General features: G+C 37.9%; 1 protein-coding gene and 1 pseudogene across 3 annotated transcripts; one reads left to right on the forward strand and one right to left on the reverse strand.

Annotated features, from left to right (window-relative positions):
• Window positions 1-5,328: 5,328 nt before the first annotated feature.
• LOC103321695 (uncharacterized) lies at window positions 5,329-8,608 on the forward strand (annotated as a pseudogene). The gene is made up of 4 exons (XR_001677273.2): window positions 5,329-6,679; window positions 6,768-7,209; window positions 7,304-7,906; window positions 8,004-8,608. The product of XR_001677273.2 is annotated as an uncharacterized LOC103321695 (transcript).
• Window positions 8,609-8,683: 75 nt separating this feature from the next.
• Window positions 8,684-13,609, reverse strand: LOC103321622 (protein IQ-DOMAIN 29). Of its 2 annotated transcripts, none has more exons than XM_008223448.2 (7): window positions 13,431-13,609; window positions 12,793-12,920; window positions 12,025-12,330; window positions 11,682-11,870; window positions 11,456-11,524; window positions 9,790-10,972; window positions 8,684-9,060 (listed from the first exon to the last, which is right to left on the reverse strand). In XM_008223448.2, the coding sequence occupies exons 2-7, from the start codon at window positions 12,874-12,876 to the stop codon at window positions 9,029-9,031; spliced, it is 1,863 nt and encodes a 620-aa protein (XP_008221670.2). In that variant the 5' UTR covers window positions 12,877-12,920; window positions 13,431-13,609; the 3' UTR covers window positions 8,684-9,028. The 2 variants fall into 2 exon arrangements, with proteins under 2 accessions (XP_008221670.2, XP_088901979.1); XM_089045853.1 differs by having other exon boundaries at window positions 13,325-13,609.
• Between the last annotated feature and the right edge of the window lie 2,886 nt (window positions 13,610-16,495).

A 16,495-nucleotide genomic window follows, 5' to 3' on the forward strand; every position in this document is an offset into this window, starting at 1 on the left:
TCAACCAAACCTACTTAAAAACCCTTCCTCTCTTACCTGGACACCCTTTCTACTCTCAAAAACACATAATTCTCTCTTTAGAGCTAAACTCATGTCAATTTTGCTTTCATGCCATGATTTCCTAATGCCAAGCTAATAACTCATCTGTAAGCATTAAGGAATCATCTGTAAGTTGTTGTTGTTTTGGCTGGTGAAGGTAATCAAGATGCTTCATAAGGCTCTACTGCCCTTTCAAAGCATTTTTTGGGCTTGATTTTTGAACTCAGACAAAGGGGGACAATTTCATCAATTTGCCCTTTACGGCAGCCTAGCCCATTCACAACTGCTGGAAGAAAAAGCCCCTACAAATATCATACAAGACAGAGCTATAAGCTATTTTCATGCCTTGTCTGGGCAATCAAATAGAGAAATTAAGGGAGTACCTTTGAGTTTAAAGTTCGCAATTAAAGATCTAATTTTTGCCCCAATTCCTCCAAAGCCAAAGCATAAATTAGGGTTCCATGCTAGAGAGAGAGGAAAGAGAGAATCATACGACCTCGTTTAAGGAGTTGATTGGCAAAGGAAATGGGCCCAATGTTAAGATCTAACATCCAAAAGGACTATGGTCCCAATAGAAAAAATATCCAAACAAAGTTGTTCCAATAGAAATGATATGGACCAAGAGGAGGTGGTCCAAAACAAAACACTTTCACGCGATCACCCAAAATAATGAGAGAGCTGTTATGTTATTTTATTTTTCAAAGAATAAGTCTACTCTTACTACATTTGTATATCACATCCCTATATCATCTTATGTGGCAGCTAAGGTGGACAACCACATCAATTAAAATTGTTTAATATTTTCTTTTCTTTTATAATTTATTTAAGTATTTGTTTTTCTAATTGTCTTAATTAAAATATACTTCATTGATTTAATTTATGTGACATATAATATGGACATGCCACATCATGTGGGTATAGAAATGTGGGATAAAAATGTGGTAAGTGTAGTATTACTCTTCAAAAATGCTAGTCATACAACATTGTGTATTACCTCTCTAATAAAGATGAGCCCTACTATATTAGTGGGCTCCACCTGGTATCCCTAGCATTGCTCTTTATTGTTTTTCGTCAAAAAGAGCAATTACGTTATTGGAACCTAAAATCGTAATTTTACCCTTAAAAGAAATAGGTGTTGTTAAACGGACCTTAAAATTAACTGAGTACACCTTATAATCTAAGTACACGCTAATATTTAAATCAAATGTAAAATTAACTAAGTACACCTTATTTAACTACCAAAAATACCCATGGTACACCCTAATACACTATCACACAATATCAAACCCGTTCGAGAGCTGGCTGCCAAACACTATCAGACCACCAAACATGAGCAATTGAATGAAATTTGGATCTTGGATTCTTCCGAAGTGCAATATCGAACTTGTTAATGAACTGGAAGCCGACTATGGAAGTATAACTCTAGTAAACATCTACCAAATTTATATCATAAATAAATCATATACATCAGAATTTATGGAATCCATGTTGTATGCGATGCTTCAGGTTTTTCAGTATGAATCGCTTATCAACAATTTCATAAGGCTTAGAATAGAAAACAAATGATGTACTCATATACTAATGGTCAATATGCAGTTGAAAACAAATGGTGTGCTGGAAGCGGACGGTCTTACGGTGCCTCGCATCTAATGTTTTAATTTTAGTCCTTTGTCAGTCTCTCTACTTTGCTATCTGTGGCGTTGTGTGTACTGGCTAAGTTTAGTTTGCTTTGTTTATGTGGGTCTTTCTTTCAATGAAGCTATCAGTGGTTTGCAAATCCATAGAGATTGATCATCACTTGTACGAATTTGGATCTCTGTGGAATACCATATCTAGGTAAGTTTTTTTGGTCATTAGTAATTCAATAAATAATTTGGTAGTATAGTGTACTCAGTTAATTTTAATGTTCGTTTAACAGCACCCAAAAAAATCTGAAATCATAATTGACTAAGATTTCAAGTATATTGACCCATTGACCCCAATTTTTTTATATACAATTGATAATCTAAATTAATTTTCAAGGAGGAGTTTCGAATTTATGTGCAAGGGGATGGACTCACTATCATGACCAATTGACGTAATCCACATATACCCTATTGACATTGGGGTTAAATATTGACTCAGGTACAAAAGATATATAGAGAAAAATGTCTATAAATTACTTGTTCTTCTTCTTTTTCTTTATTTAAATTTTGATTGAGAAACGTGCAAAATTGATGAGAGGAAGGTTACTTGCACTCCATAAGACATTCAGTCACAAACACAACGAAGAATATGGTCGGAGTAAATAAAAACTGATGAATTTAAATCATGTAAAATTCATAGTCTAAGCAATCTTCTAAGAAGAGTGCCAGCATGAAATTGCTTCGATACATTAATTGTGCGAATGTATAGCTAATCAAGCCATGTCTTCATCATCATATTCCTAGCAGTCTGCAAACGCACATTACCTATCAAAATCAAAAACCAGAACAGAAAACCAACAAGTGTTAGACTTATAATATATATGCATGAGAAAGTAGCTGGGAATTATCAGATTACTGTAGAAAGCTATAAAAAAAATTGCAGAATTTGTATTTGCATGCATAAGACTCTTTACATTTATCCCTGCGATCTTGAATCTTGATGATATATAGTATCAAATGATACCAGGAGTTCCCCCAAACACTTCAGTAGGAGCTTTTATCGAAGAAATAATTGATCAGAAAAGATCATTTATCGGTCCATCACCCAATGAAGTGGTCAAGGGAACTCTAGGGGTCATCTGACTTGACATTTGCTTTCTTTGTTGTTCATATTCTTGCTTGATATATAATAGGTAATGTCAACTCCATGGATCTATGCTATTTATAGTGGTTGCTAGAGGCCTTTAGTTGTGGTATTTTGGATTGGAATTCAATTGGAAGAAAAATATGTGGGGATAAAGTTGTAGGTGGTGAACCTAGACTGTTATGTGGGCTACATAAGCAGTAGGGAATAAAATGTTGCATGAAATGAAAGCGAGTGCTCACTCCTCCCCCATGCTAGCTAGTTATATACCTTTTTCGTTTTCATTCATTCCCAATCCCAATCTATCTATCCATTTCCATTCCCAAAGCCACAGCCACAGCCCTTTTTTTTTTTTTATGAAGCGATCATAATCCATCTAGATTTTCTGGTATATATATATACAGAGAGCTTCCATTGAGGGATCCTCAAATAAGCTTATTTGAGGGACATCCCTTGTAGGACCCACTCCGGATTATATTTCACTAATCCAAACCGTCTATTTTGTAGATACTTATTCAAAGATCATCTCTATTAAAATCACTTGAATCCGATATCATTTGACCACTCAATTGAGTTATTGAAATTTTAATACTTTCTTGAAGCACCGTGTTCATTGATTTTGTAAGACACAATTGGATGTCGAAATGGTTTCCGATTTGTCTAATTTTTTGTAAGGATGATATATGAATGGAGACCTAAAAAATAGATGGTGTGGATCATTGAGAAAAAAATTGTAGGGTACCCTAAATGACATCCCTCAAATAATTATTTGAGGGATCCCTCAATAGAAGGAGACTGTATATATATATACCCCATCGATGATATCACAGTCACACAAAAATAAATATATTCTTATGGAGTTGCAGCAGGTTCTAGTGATCAAAAGCTGGCATGGTCAACTTGAGTGCCAATCTGATAAAAGTACCTGGCCCCACACCAGTCAAAATATGCCACAGTTTAATCAATTTGGTATGTTCCATTAAAGTTGCCGTTAAATGAACATGATAATCTTTTTTCATTTTATTTTGAAAACCTATAAAGCTTTTTGAAGTTAATAAAAAGTTGTATTAATTTTAAAATGCATTAAAAGTTCAATTAAACTAAAATATATCATTAGAAAAAATAAAAATAAAAAACTTGAAAAGAGAAAGAAAAAAAAAGGGAATAGTTTAGTCAGGAAGGGGAGGAACTACTCAGGCCCCGTTTGGGATTGCTTTTTTTCATCAAAAACCTACTTCACTTTAAAGTTAAGCAATTTAAGGTGTTTGGTAAAAATAAAATATCCCGATTATTTTAAAAGCAGTTGTCTTGTGACAAGAAATTTTAAAAGAGTTATGAGTTGCTTTTCAAAGTGCTTTCAAAAGAAGCAGAGATGAACATTTAATGAATTTTTTTAATTCCCAAAATACCATAATTCATTTTAAAAAATAACACCACCTCCACTTCCATATCCAACTCCACCACTTACACCACCACATTCACTACCTCCACCACCACCACCACCACCACCTCCTCCACTGCCACCAACTCCACCTTCATCTCCACCACAACCACCACCACCAACTCCACCTTCACCTCCACCACCACCACCACCACCTCCTCCAAAACCTCCACATCTACCACCACCTCCACAACCAACACCACCACCACCACTATGCTGCCACCTCCACCACCATGCTGTCACTACCACCACCTCCACAAGCGCTATCCCTACCACCACCACTACCACAACCACCAACTCCACCTTCATCACCACCACCACCTCCACTCCATCACTACCACTACTACCACATGATTAGTACATAATACTTTTAACATCATGTCTATTTTAATCATTATTCACAGTTACAACAATTTTATATTAAAACTTACCAAATGGTTTTGACACTGTTTTTTGTACTAACAGCACTTTAAAAATATTGTTTATCAAACATGGAGCTGCTTTACTTTACAGCTAATTATTTTCAAAGCACAGCAGAAGCAACTTTTTTTAAAAGTGACAGCAATTCCAAACTGGGCCTCAACAGGTGGAGAAGGGGGAAGGACAATTGCGGAGTGCTAAGGCTGCATGAGCTTTTATTATATATTAGAGGTGGGTGCATTGGAGTTGGGGAGGTAAGTGTGGCTTGGAGAGTTGGGGCCTTTGGGTGTCGGTGGGGAAAATGGTTTGGGATAGAGACTGACATGGTTGTTGGGTTGCTCCCACTTCTACAATTGATGTGCAACTCCTCCCCTCCCCGACTATGCCCTTCTTTTCTTTTTTCTAATGCCTAATTCAACTTTTTATCAACTTCATTAAGCATTATAGGTCTTCTAAAAATAAAATAAAAATATTATCATGTTCATTTAACAGCATAAAGAAAAAGAAAATAGAATGCAAGTTGGAAAATTAAGTATAAAGAAAAATAAATAATATAAAAGTGAAGTAAAAAGAAATTACTATAGGATAGGTGTAGAATAGGAAAGAAAAAGAACAAAAAAGAACAAAATTAATTAAAAAGTATTTATAAAAAAAAACAAAAACAAAACAAAACAAAACAAAAGAGAGTATAAGTGGAGAAAAGATGAGTGGAAAAATCAGTTCCCTTAATTAAATGCAATTTTTATAACTAAGTATCCCTACGTTGATACCTTAGAGCATAAATATCTTAGAATAAAGTCAATGCATATCTGGCTTGGATTAATTTGTGTTTTATACATAGCTCTCTCAATGAGAATATATACAATGACCCCCCCTCAAATATATATATCTTTCTTCAAACCCTTCGTCTGAATCTGATTCTGACCCACAATTGCGACCAGGTTCATTTGCAGCCCAAAATCCCACTTCTGCAAATTTCTCTCGATCTCCAATGGTTCTCCTAGACCACCTAAAAATCTAATCTAAGAATCATGAAAAGTTAGAACTCATGAGAGCCTTAGGTTATAAATATGGGGTGCATATATTTGCTCACCCAGAAACCAAATTGAACAAGCGAAACGGAGATCAAAGGGAATGAAAGTCAGTTGTCCCCTAGAGTTTCCCTGACCACTTCACTCGGATCAAGCTTTCCAAAACCCTTCAACTGAGGGTGAAATTCCATGCATGCCATCCCACTGAAGTGTTTGGGGGAACTCTGGTTGCCACCTGACCAGCTGATTATACCAAAGTGGTTAGTCTAATTGTGATTAGTTCGGTTTTTAATTAACATTCTTAATTTCTCTGCAGGTCATCATGCTTCTGAATTGTGTGTTCTTTCATGCCCAATATAAAATAACCATGTTTTCATTAACTTCCCTGCTTGTTTTCTCAAAAGCCCGGATGACATGAGAATATTGAAGCTTGTGAAAGAAATTATATGATGACATCATGGAGTGAAGGCAGCTTCCTCAATACAGTAAGCTTTTTTGACCAAAATTCTGTAACTTATAACTCTTTTGGCCCGGTAAGCAGCTGAAACTCAGTCAATGTAACCAGCTCTTTTTGAACTTAATTATAGCTTGTTTAGAGTGGGGCTACTTAAACCTGACTTTTTTCCTAATTTAGTTTACCCTAATGTACAATGACAAGAAAAGGTCTACTAAAAGAACTGGTTTGGGTCTTAATGGGGGTATTTTCTGGAATATTTAGATTTCCAGTAGCAAGTTGGGTGTAAGTAGATGGGAGCGGTTGACATACTTAGGAAAAAGTTGGGTTAAAGTAGAGCTGGTACCGATTTAATGGTTCCCAAAGTAGCAAGCACGTAAACTTATATAATCCATAGCCAGAGAGAAGAGAACCATTTCACCAGCCATGGCTTGTAAACAAAATCTGATGAAATGCCATCACACCATTAAAATGGTCGTCATGGTGGAATGTTGGCTTACACTTCTTGATGCCACGTACGCCATTGTAAGTACCAATTAATTAATTAATTAATTAAGCTTAATTCTTCGAATGTGATGTTTGTTTTGCTCTAATTTTGATTATATGTTTTCAGTGGACAAATCACGGGGGTGACATTACCAACAGAAGGAACGCTGTTGGGGAAGTGCTAATCAACCCAAGGACAGTGTTAAACATGAGGTTAAGATGGTCATTTTTCGCTGGTAAAGACATATCTGCGACGCCGGCAGTAGCTGATGGAAGGGTCTATTTTCCTTCATGGAATGGATATTTGTATGCTGTGGATGCGTTCACTGGTCGTTTAATATGGCAGCAGAACCTTGGTGCCTTAACTGGACTCAATGGAACAGGAGTTGTTGTGAACGTCACCGTTTCAAGATCAACCCCAACTATAGCCGGTAACCTCTTGATCGTTGGAATTTATGGACCTCTCTTGTGATTGCTGTTGATCGATCAAATGGGAGGCTTGTGTGGTCAACTCAACTTGACCCACGTCCAAGAGTTCTTATCACCATGTCCGGAACCGTACACTTAGGGTTAGTAGTACACTAATCAAGCACTCAAATATTTCAACTTTTACATATTGTTCTGCGTATTTTAGGCTTGTCAATGTATTTTTCAATTTTGCAGTGCATTTTATGTTGGGGTGTCTTTGCAAGAAGGGTTACCAGCGGCACAATGTTGCAATTTCCGGGGTAGCGTTGCGAAGCTCAACCTTAGAACCGGGGTTATCTTATGGCGGACTTATATGCTACTGGACAACGGTGGTAGATTGGGAGGTTACTCAGGAGCTGCAGTGTGGGGAAGCAGCCCCGCCATTGATATATCCAGGAGACATGTATATGTGGCTACTGGGAACCTCTACACAGCTCCACCTGAGGTGACCAAATGTCAAGAGAGGCAGAATAACCAGAGAGGAAAACCTACCCATCCTGATCAGTGCAGTGGTCCAGATATATCAACTTCAATTCAATTCTGGCGTTGGATTTGGATTCTGGGAGGATTGTATGGTCCAGGCAACTTGGCGGATATGATGTTTTCTATTTTGCTTCTTTGGTACCAAACAACCCTGACTGCCCACCGGGACCTAATCTGGATGCCGACTTCGGAGAGGCACCCATGCTGCTCACCATACACCCTAACCGAACAAGGCGTGATGTCGTAGTTGCCGTGCAGAAAAGCGGGTTTGCATGGGCACTAGAACGTGACAATGAAACGATAGTCTGGTCTAAGGTAAAATGAGTTGCTAAAGGAGTTGGGTTTTGTGTTTCGCTTAAGGTAAAATCAGTGTGGAATACTCGGAGGCTAATAAATTTGCTGGACTTTGTAGTTGGCGGGTCCGGGTGCCAGCAAAGGGGGAGGCATATGGGGTGCAGCCACAGATGGGAGAAGAGTGTATACAAACATTGCCAACGGCGACCGAGAAAACTTCACTCTTGCACCTTCAAGCCAGACAACAACAGCTGGCGCACGGGTAGCTCTTGATGCAGATTCAGGGGAGATTTTGTGGACAACTGCAAACCCTAGTAATGACACTGCCCAAGCACCTGTCACAGTTGCTAATGGCGTTGTTTTTTGCTGGGTCTGCAGCTTCGAATGGTCCCATTTATGCAATGAAAGCACACTCTGGAAGAATTTTGTGGTCGTATAACACTGGTGCCAGTATATGGGGGTATTTCAGCAAGCTAAGGGTGTATTTACGTCGGAAGTGGGTATTCAGTTGGCCTGGCCAAGTTTCACCCTACTTGGACAGCTGGGACTTCACTCTATGCTTTCTGCGTTATATGAGGGAAACCTCTTTGTGAAGACATCTTAGAGATGTGGCTTCAGATTGAGGCTAGACTAGTTGAGGTGTAAAATATTGCACTTCAACCTCTAAGAAAAAGATTTTAAGAATAATAAAATCATTGCATAAGCAATGGACTTTCTGGTAAATGTCACTGTGGCCTTATAACAGTAATCTATGAGCATTGCAGTTGGTAGTATATTGAGATCATGAACACATGCCTCTGGCATCAAAATATCAATTTCCAATAGAAAACCCCGAGTGTTTAACATGCAAAAGAAAACCAGAAACTTAAAGGCTTGAAGCTCTCACATTTGTACATAATTTGATGACACGGAAAATCACAAAGGATCAAGGCTAACACAAATTATCCAAACACCAAGACCTATCAAATCAACCCCTAATGCTAAGTAAGAGAACAAACTAGGCACTTCAGAACACTGATTACACAACAAATCAATCTTGGTCTCAACTATACCTTGGTGACAACATCAATAAAACCAGAAACTGGAAATGAGTTGATATTTTTTCTCTTGAAATATTTCCATGGAGCAATACCGCGTCCGAATTCACCTCCTCCACTCAGGTTGGATTACTTTATCTGAAATTGGCATTACCCACAATAAAAGGACAATTAGAAAGCATACCATAAATTTCAAATGGTCCAATGACACCAAGCAATTTATTAGACTGATATCTTTTTTTTACAAATTTATAAATAAACTCAATCCTAGACATGTATTTATAAAAAAACCCAAGCACTATTTAAACATAGAAACACACCCAAAATCAACCCCAAAGTCAACTTTTTGAGTGTGTTTATAAATGGGTTTTGAGTGTGTGTAATGATGGGTTTTGGGTGTGTTTATAAAGTGTTTTTGGTGTTGGGTTTTTTTATAATTTCAACCTCCATTTTGGGTGTTTTAGTGAAACTCCCTATGTTTTTTCCCTAATAAAATCAACATAAGAAACTTTATACAGCAGATGACCAAGACATGTGATCCATAAGGAAGCAAGCAAAAAATTTTGTACACGATTTTATTATATAAACTATACAAAATTGATATGCCCTGCTTAAATTCAACATAGTCTTCTCTGACCCTGAGACCAAAGGGTCAATGTGCATCCTGAAAATACCCCAACTTACACTAGCATGAGCAAATAAATGCTTGAACAGATAGGTGTCATGTATAGAAGGACAAACACATGTGCAAGAGAGCTTCGAAATTTGTTGGGGGCATAGGGGAATGGAAATTAAGAAGAAAAAGAAGCGCCAACAAGACATGGAACTGAAAAGCACATGGTGCAACTCCTCGAGTTCACAACTTACCTAAACCATCCCTAGAAGATGATAAAGATCTGTCACTTCTGATCACTCCTTTGCCAGCTGCTTGAACCAGTCCCTGTGCTCGTGGGGAAAGGGAAGTTAACTTGGTGTTGGTGGAAGCAGACAGAGAATGCCGCCTGGTTATAACATTCTTCTCAACCATATCTCGGTCAAACCTGGGAGAGCCCTGTCCTCTCAGCCTAGCTTTTGCTGATGCAGTTGGTGCCATATAACTTGGGACTCTTGGTGTGTTATGAACACCATTCTCCTGATGATCAAACTTCACAGGGAAAGAAGCCCTTCTCTGGCTTGTTTTCTTATCCTCATTGCTAATAAAGTGGTCCCCAGAGTTTGGCACCTCATTTATTGCTTGAAGTTCTTCATTTCTGATATTTTTCTCCATGAGTTGGATCTCAGCAGAAGGATGGTCTTCATTTCTGACATTGTTCTCTGTGGGTTGCATCTCAGCAGAAGGATGGTCTTCATTTCTGACATTGTTCTCCATGGGTTGCATCTCAGCAGAAGGATTGTCTTCATTTCTGACGTTGTTCTCCATGGGCAGCACGTCAACAGAAGGATGGTCATCTAACTTTTCCATTGGTTCTTCTGCTGACAGCAGATCCACACTTCCTTCTAGATCGGAGTGTTTTGACACTGCAACTGCCATATGTTTCATTTTCTCGGAAAATTCACTAGTACCCTGCTCTGAATCATCAGGAGCAGCAGAAGCCAAACTCTTCAGCGTACTGTGCTTTGATCTCTCATCACCAACTACTGACCGATCAGAAACCCCCTTCTTGGGATCAGAAGATTTTCTCACATTACTTTTAACCTTCTCAACTTCATTTTGTTGATGTTCCGGAACTGAGCTTACTGGATGCCTAGAGAATTTCCTCAAATTACGTTTAGTCTTTTCAGAATCTGGAGTGGCACTCTTTGACCCATTTTCAACATTTGTATTGGACAACCTCCGCACACTTCTTTTTGGCCTGGCTTTTTCAGTTTCTATTGTTTGACCCTTCTCATGCTTCCTACGAGACCTTGAATCGAGATTTTTCTTTGGTTGTAAAATAGGTTCCCAAAAGCATGACCTGGTCCAGCGCTCAAGCCACACCCAGGTCGAATTAGGTTCCTCTGGACCATATTGGAGACGTAGAGGACTAGTAGTAGGCAAGGAAGCCAGAAGCTGAAAGTGAAAATTTATAATCAAATGCCCATTTTCTTTTTTCTGGCAATCAAATGGCCAATACAGACCAGCAGTAAAAGTGACAAACAGGTGCAGGCATAGATTGTGCATCATGCTCCTGTTTTTAAGATCAAAGCTTAAAATGGAAGTGGCATAACTTAGTTTCAGAACTGGTGTTTGGAGCCATAAGTTGCATGGATCTCTTTTAGGCTGAGGACACAATGGTTATTTCCCTACATGATAATCTAAATTGGCGGAACATCATTAAAAGTAATACAAGCATATACAATACCAGACTATTCCCCAATAGAGTGAAACAAGAGCACAGTGCTGACAATAGTGAGAAGGAAAATCCCTGTCATAGATTGTGTTACTCTATAAACCAAAGTTAATTTCAGTATATTTCCCGTAATGAAGAACCAAAGAAATGAATATCAAATAAACAAAATAACCGTATCTTGGGCAATACTAATGTAATCTCACCTTTTGAACGAAAGCAATTTTTGACAGCCTCTCCACATGGGAAGATGCACTTACTTCAGATAAATCACCCTGATTCACACATAACAAAAATCATATTGGCATATTCATTTCAACAAAAAAACTATGAATAAAAGAATACAAAGGCAGGCTTTTGCTCTGGTCAAAAAGCATGAATCACTAAGCTCCAGTCAATGCATGAGCCAATTGAAAAGTAACCAGAAATTACCAGATGAGTTTTATTCACTTCAACCCCAATATCAGAATGTCTAGCAAGTTGACCACGAATCAGAGCCTGCAACTTGACAATCCCCTGGACACAGAATAATGTGGATACAGCTTGTCTTCTAACCAAGTGACCACGAATAAGTGCTTGCAGCCTTATGATGCCCTTAAGGGTTCGATATGCACGGCGAGCCTTCAAAGATAATAGAAAGCATTAGTGGTTGGAAGGTTGCCAAAAATAAATTCATCAGTTACTTAAATCATCTCACAGAAGTACAACAGAAAATGTGAAAAAATAATAATAATAATTGTCAAGCAAAAGCAGAACATCTATGGGAGGAAAGTACCACATAACCCCTATAAGCACTTTGCGCCTTTATGGCGGCTTGCTCTTGCTTGATTATTTCATGATCTTCCTGAGAAGTCGAATTAAAGATAGCTTGTGTTTGGCCATCTTCCTTCACAGACGAAAGAATAATCCCATCATTTGGCAATTTGGCAGCTACACTGATCTCTGAGTCTACTGCATTGCTAGCACCAGTCCCAACCACTGGTGGTGAAACTAATGGTGGTGATATTAGGGGAGCACTCACAGTTAACTCGGTCACAGATAACTTTGAAGAGACAATTGCCTTCCCTTTATTTGTAGATTTCTGTGCACAATAATCAGATTTGCAAATTAGAACTTAATGACCAGCAACAACTATACAAATAACAAAACTACAAAATTATTTAAGAGTTGAAATTTAAAACTATAGTGTAATATGAAATTTGAACTTCCAGGTTTATGTTTTTGCTTAATAAGATATAACATGACAATTCACTTGCCAAAGAAAATAGACATAACAAACTAACTCAAACGGTCACTCTCAAGAGTTTGTTATCCATTCACCAAATTATTGAGGGGAAAAAAAAAGCTCAATCAATAAATTACTTAAACAACCAGCCATCTTATAGGCCACAATGACATAATATATAGAACAATTTCAATTGACAGGCTTTCCTTTTTCCCTAGGTTAACTCAACATGAAATTACAACTTCGTATCCTTTTCAACTTAGTGCTGTTTAATCAGAATACTAATTGATTGCAAAGCAATGTGCAGCTTAGCAATACCTCTCTTCCTTTGGACAAACTATACTTGGATGATTTCTTTCCAAGAAGCAAATTCTTGATCCATTTTCCAGGAGTTTTTCCCATTGCGAAAAGTCAAAGACAGCCGGCAAAACTTAATTTGTAGAAACCTGCATGTATATACACAAGTTGAGCCATGATAGTAGCTAAAGAGCAGTTGATCTTCTTAAGATGAATAAAAAGCTAAAACGCAACATCCATTTAGGAACAAAAATTTGGGTCCTAAACAACATGGAATCTTCGACTAGTTAACCTAAACTGAAATTTTACAATAAATATGAATAATGAATATACCACAAGGACGCAAAATTGAAAGCTTTTCTAGCTAAAATATAAACCCTCAACTTGAAATAGAAGAAAAAAAAGTTTTAAACAAAAACATATACAAATATACTGAAATAACGTTAAACATAAAACTACTGGAAGAATGCACAAAATGCAATAAACGTAAGGATGGTATGATTTGATAAACAAATATGAAGAGGGAAAAGAAAATTCAAAGCAAATGAAATACCAAATCCATTCGATCTAAGCATTCCCCAAAAATGCAGTACTTGGAAACCCTAAAGCCTCCCGCCATTACCGAACAACGAAAAATGAGAAAGGAAAATAAGAAGTACCAGGAAACGACGAAGGAGACGAAGAAGAAGAAGAAGAAGAAGAGGGTCTATGAGTATTGTGCTTCAGTCACAGAGTCATTTGGCTCTCTGCTCTGCTCTACTAACGACTGTGAGCTGAGCTCTGCTTTCACTGTTGAAATCACCTGAAAATTTTGCTAAATTGGAAAGTTTGCAAATCTAACGGGGAAATGGAAAGATATCCACGAAACTAGAGGGAACACAACGACGACGTTTAGGTGGGTTCACTTTATTTATTCGGAGGGAGCCCAAATTTGAGTTGACCCAAAAACAAACAAACCGCTGGCCCAATACCAGAGCCCAACTTTAGGCAAGAATTCTAAAGTGAGGGCCTTATATATGATCCTTATGTAAGGCTCTATCTCTTAATCATTGGATCAAATTGGTTAGTCGTTAGATCAAATTAGTTAGTTTGATCTAACGTTTAATAAATAGGACATCACCTAAGGGCCATATATAAGGCCCTCACTATAGAATGACTCCAATTTTAGGTAGGTTTACTTTGATGTGATGTAAAATTCTATAGTGAGGGCTTTATCTGAGTCCCTATCTCTTAATCGTTGGATCAAATTGGTTAGGACCTCATCTAAAGGCCTTATAAGGCCCTCACTATACAATGACTCGTGATGTGGTTAGTTTTGCAATTAGTTAAGAATATTATTTGGTCGCTTTTGTAATTCAAATAGTAAAGGAACATTCATTCTGCATTTAGTGTTGGATTTTTTCTTCAAAATTATTTCATTATTAAAAACATAATATTAATTGTTGGAGCAGAAATTCTTATAATAAGAATATCTTACAAGGGTTTTCGGCTTTACTCAGCACACAAGATAAGTAAATCTCCAAGCGACGCTCCTTCGAAATCAAATGAGAAAGGGAGGGTACCTACAAAAGGTACTCCAACACTCAAGTGAGTTTTTGTATGTATTTGAGTGCACTAATTAACTTAAAATCGCATACCTTCATTTGGCTGTGAAACTTCACATTTACACCAGGTGACAGTCTTGGGATGCAAGCTCCACTTTGCACGTCATATGCCCATTTTCGCCATTTTCACGTCATTGAGAGTCATGCAAGATCAACCCTTAACCATGTTTGTCTTGTCTTACAATTCATGCAGATATAGGAGTATGAGTATTTGAATATATCCATGAATCCACGTCGAGTTGTTCGTGTATGAGCCCATATGGGGTAGTGCACACATGAACCCATGTTGAGTGACGCACATCTGAACCCATGTTGGGTGGTGTACATCCGAACTCACATTGGGTTAATGAACATATTAACCTGCATTGGGCTAATGCACATCGAACCCGCATTGAGTTAATGCACATCCAAACCCTCATTGGGTTGCGCCTAAATCCAATCCCGTAGCGAATTGGTACCAAATTTACTTACTCCTACATTGCCCCCTTTTTTCCCTCTTCCTACTCGTGCCTATATGTGGGCAAAGGGAAAATTTTAACTCATCTCATATTCCCTCTAGGATATTAACCTTGTTATCTTGGACCATGAAGTACAGGTTTGTACTAGACTCTCTTAATAATAAGACAATAATAATAAATAGGGTAAACTAAAATAAACCTCCCAACCTATAGTGTCATTTACGAGTGCATACTCGATTTTGGGAACATTTACGAGTACATACTCAACGTCACGAAAAACCTACAATTTGCCCCCTCCGTTAGCCAAACCGTTAGTGAATCTGTTAAATGCTGATGTGGCAAAAGTGAGACCTATTTTTTAATTAACGTGGACTTACGGATGGAAAAATAAATAATAAAAAATTATGTATATATTAAGAATAATTTTTAAATCATATTAAAATCATTAAAAAATGAAGGAAAAAAAAAATCTCATCTCTCTTCTCCTACCCAGCCAAACCCTCTGTCCCTCCCGACTCAACCCTATCTCTCAGCCACCCCTCTCCCATCGCCCACCCCCACCCCCAAACCCAACTCTCTTTCTCTCTCCTTCTCCCTCCTAACTCACCTCAACTTCTCCAAAAAGCTGTCCAGAAAGCTCATCCTTCTTCTCCAAAAAGCTGTCCATAACAAAGCTCGTCCATAAAAGAAGAAAAATGGCTTGGGATATTTAATATATGAAAGAAAGAATAGGCAAGGTTCATCCTTTTTGGTGTGAGGAATATTTCTTTACAGAGCTTTTTTTTGACGTAAAAGTGAGATTTGGACTTATTGAAACCCATCTGAGAAATTTGGGATTTGGGTTTTGAATATAGGTCATGGAGTCACAAGATCATAGTGATCAAAGAGAAATCAACGGTGTAAATAGAGTAAAGAGCAAAACATAAGGAAGAACTAGAAGATTTTGGGCAAGAATTGGACAAAATCTTTACGGTTTTTTCAAAGCACCCATTTTGTTTTTCTTAACGACTTTCACTTCCCAAATCATATTTTTCTCTGAAAACTAGACAAAGCATCGGTGGTAGATTTGACGGAATCGCTATAGGCGTGTCGACAATCTCTTTAGCTTGGCTGCATCATCTTAGTCTGTTTGTGCAGATCGAGGCTTGTCGTTATGACGATCTTTGGCAGTGTCGCAGGGATATCGGAAAGTCTCGAACTAGGCATGGCAATGATGCCAGTTTTCCAAATCGGAGGCTTGTGGGTTTGATGGTCTAGATCGCGTGGGGGGGTTAGATAAGATGATGCAGCCCGAAGCCGAGGAGAGAGAGAGTGTGTGTTCTGGTATGGGTTGTCAAATATAGAGAGAGAGAGAGAGAGAGAGAGAGAGAGAGAGAGAGATTTTTTAAATAATTTAAACAATAAAATAATTTTTTTAATTAATTTTTGGTCCACGTAGAAGTCCACGTCATCAAAAAAAGAGGTCTCATTTTTGACATGTCAGCATTTAACGACTGACTAACAGTTTGTCTAACGGAGGGGGCAAATTGTGGGTTTTCCGCGACGTTGAGTATGTACTTGTAAATGTCCCCAAAATCGAGTATGCACTCGTAAATGATCCTATAAGTTAAAGAGTTTACTATAGTTTACCCTAATAAATAACGTTGTGAAGGCTCATAAAAA

This window comes from Prunus mume, linkage group LG2, assembly GCF_029339155.1.
Source record: "Prunus mume cultivar Tortuosa linkage group LG2, ASM2933915v1, whole genome shotgun sequence".
Taxonomy (NCBI): Eukaryota; Viridiplantae; Streptophyta; class Magnoliopsida; order Rosales; family Rosaceae; genus Prunus; species Prunus mume.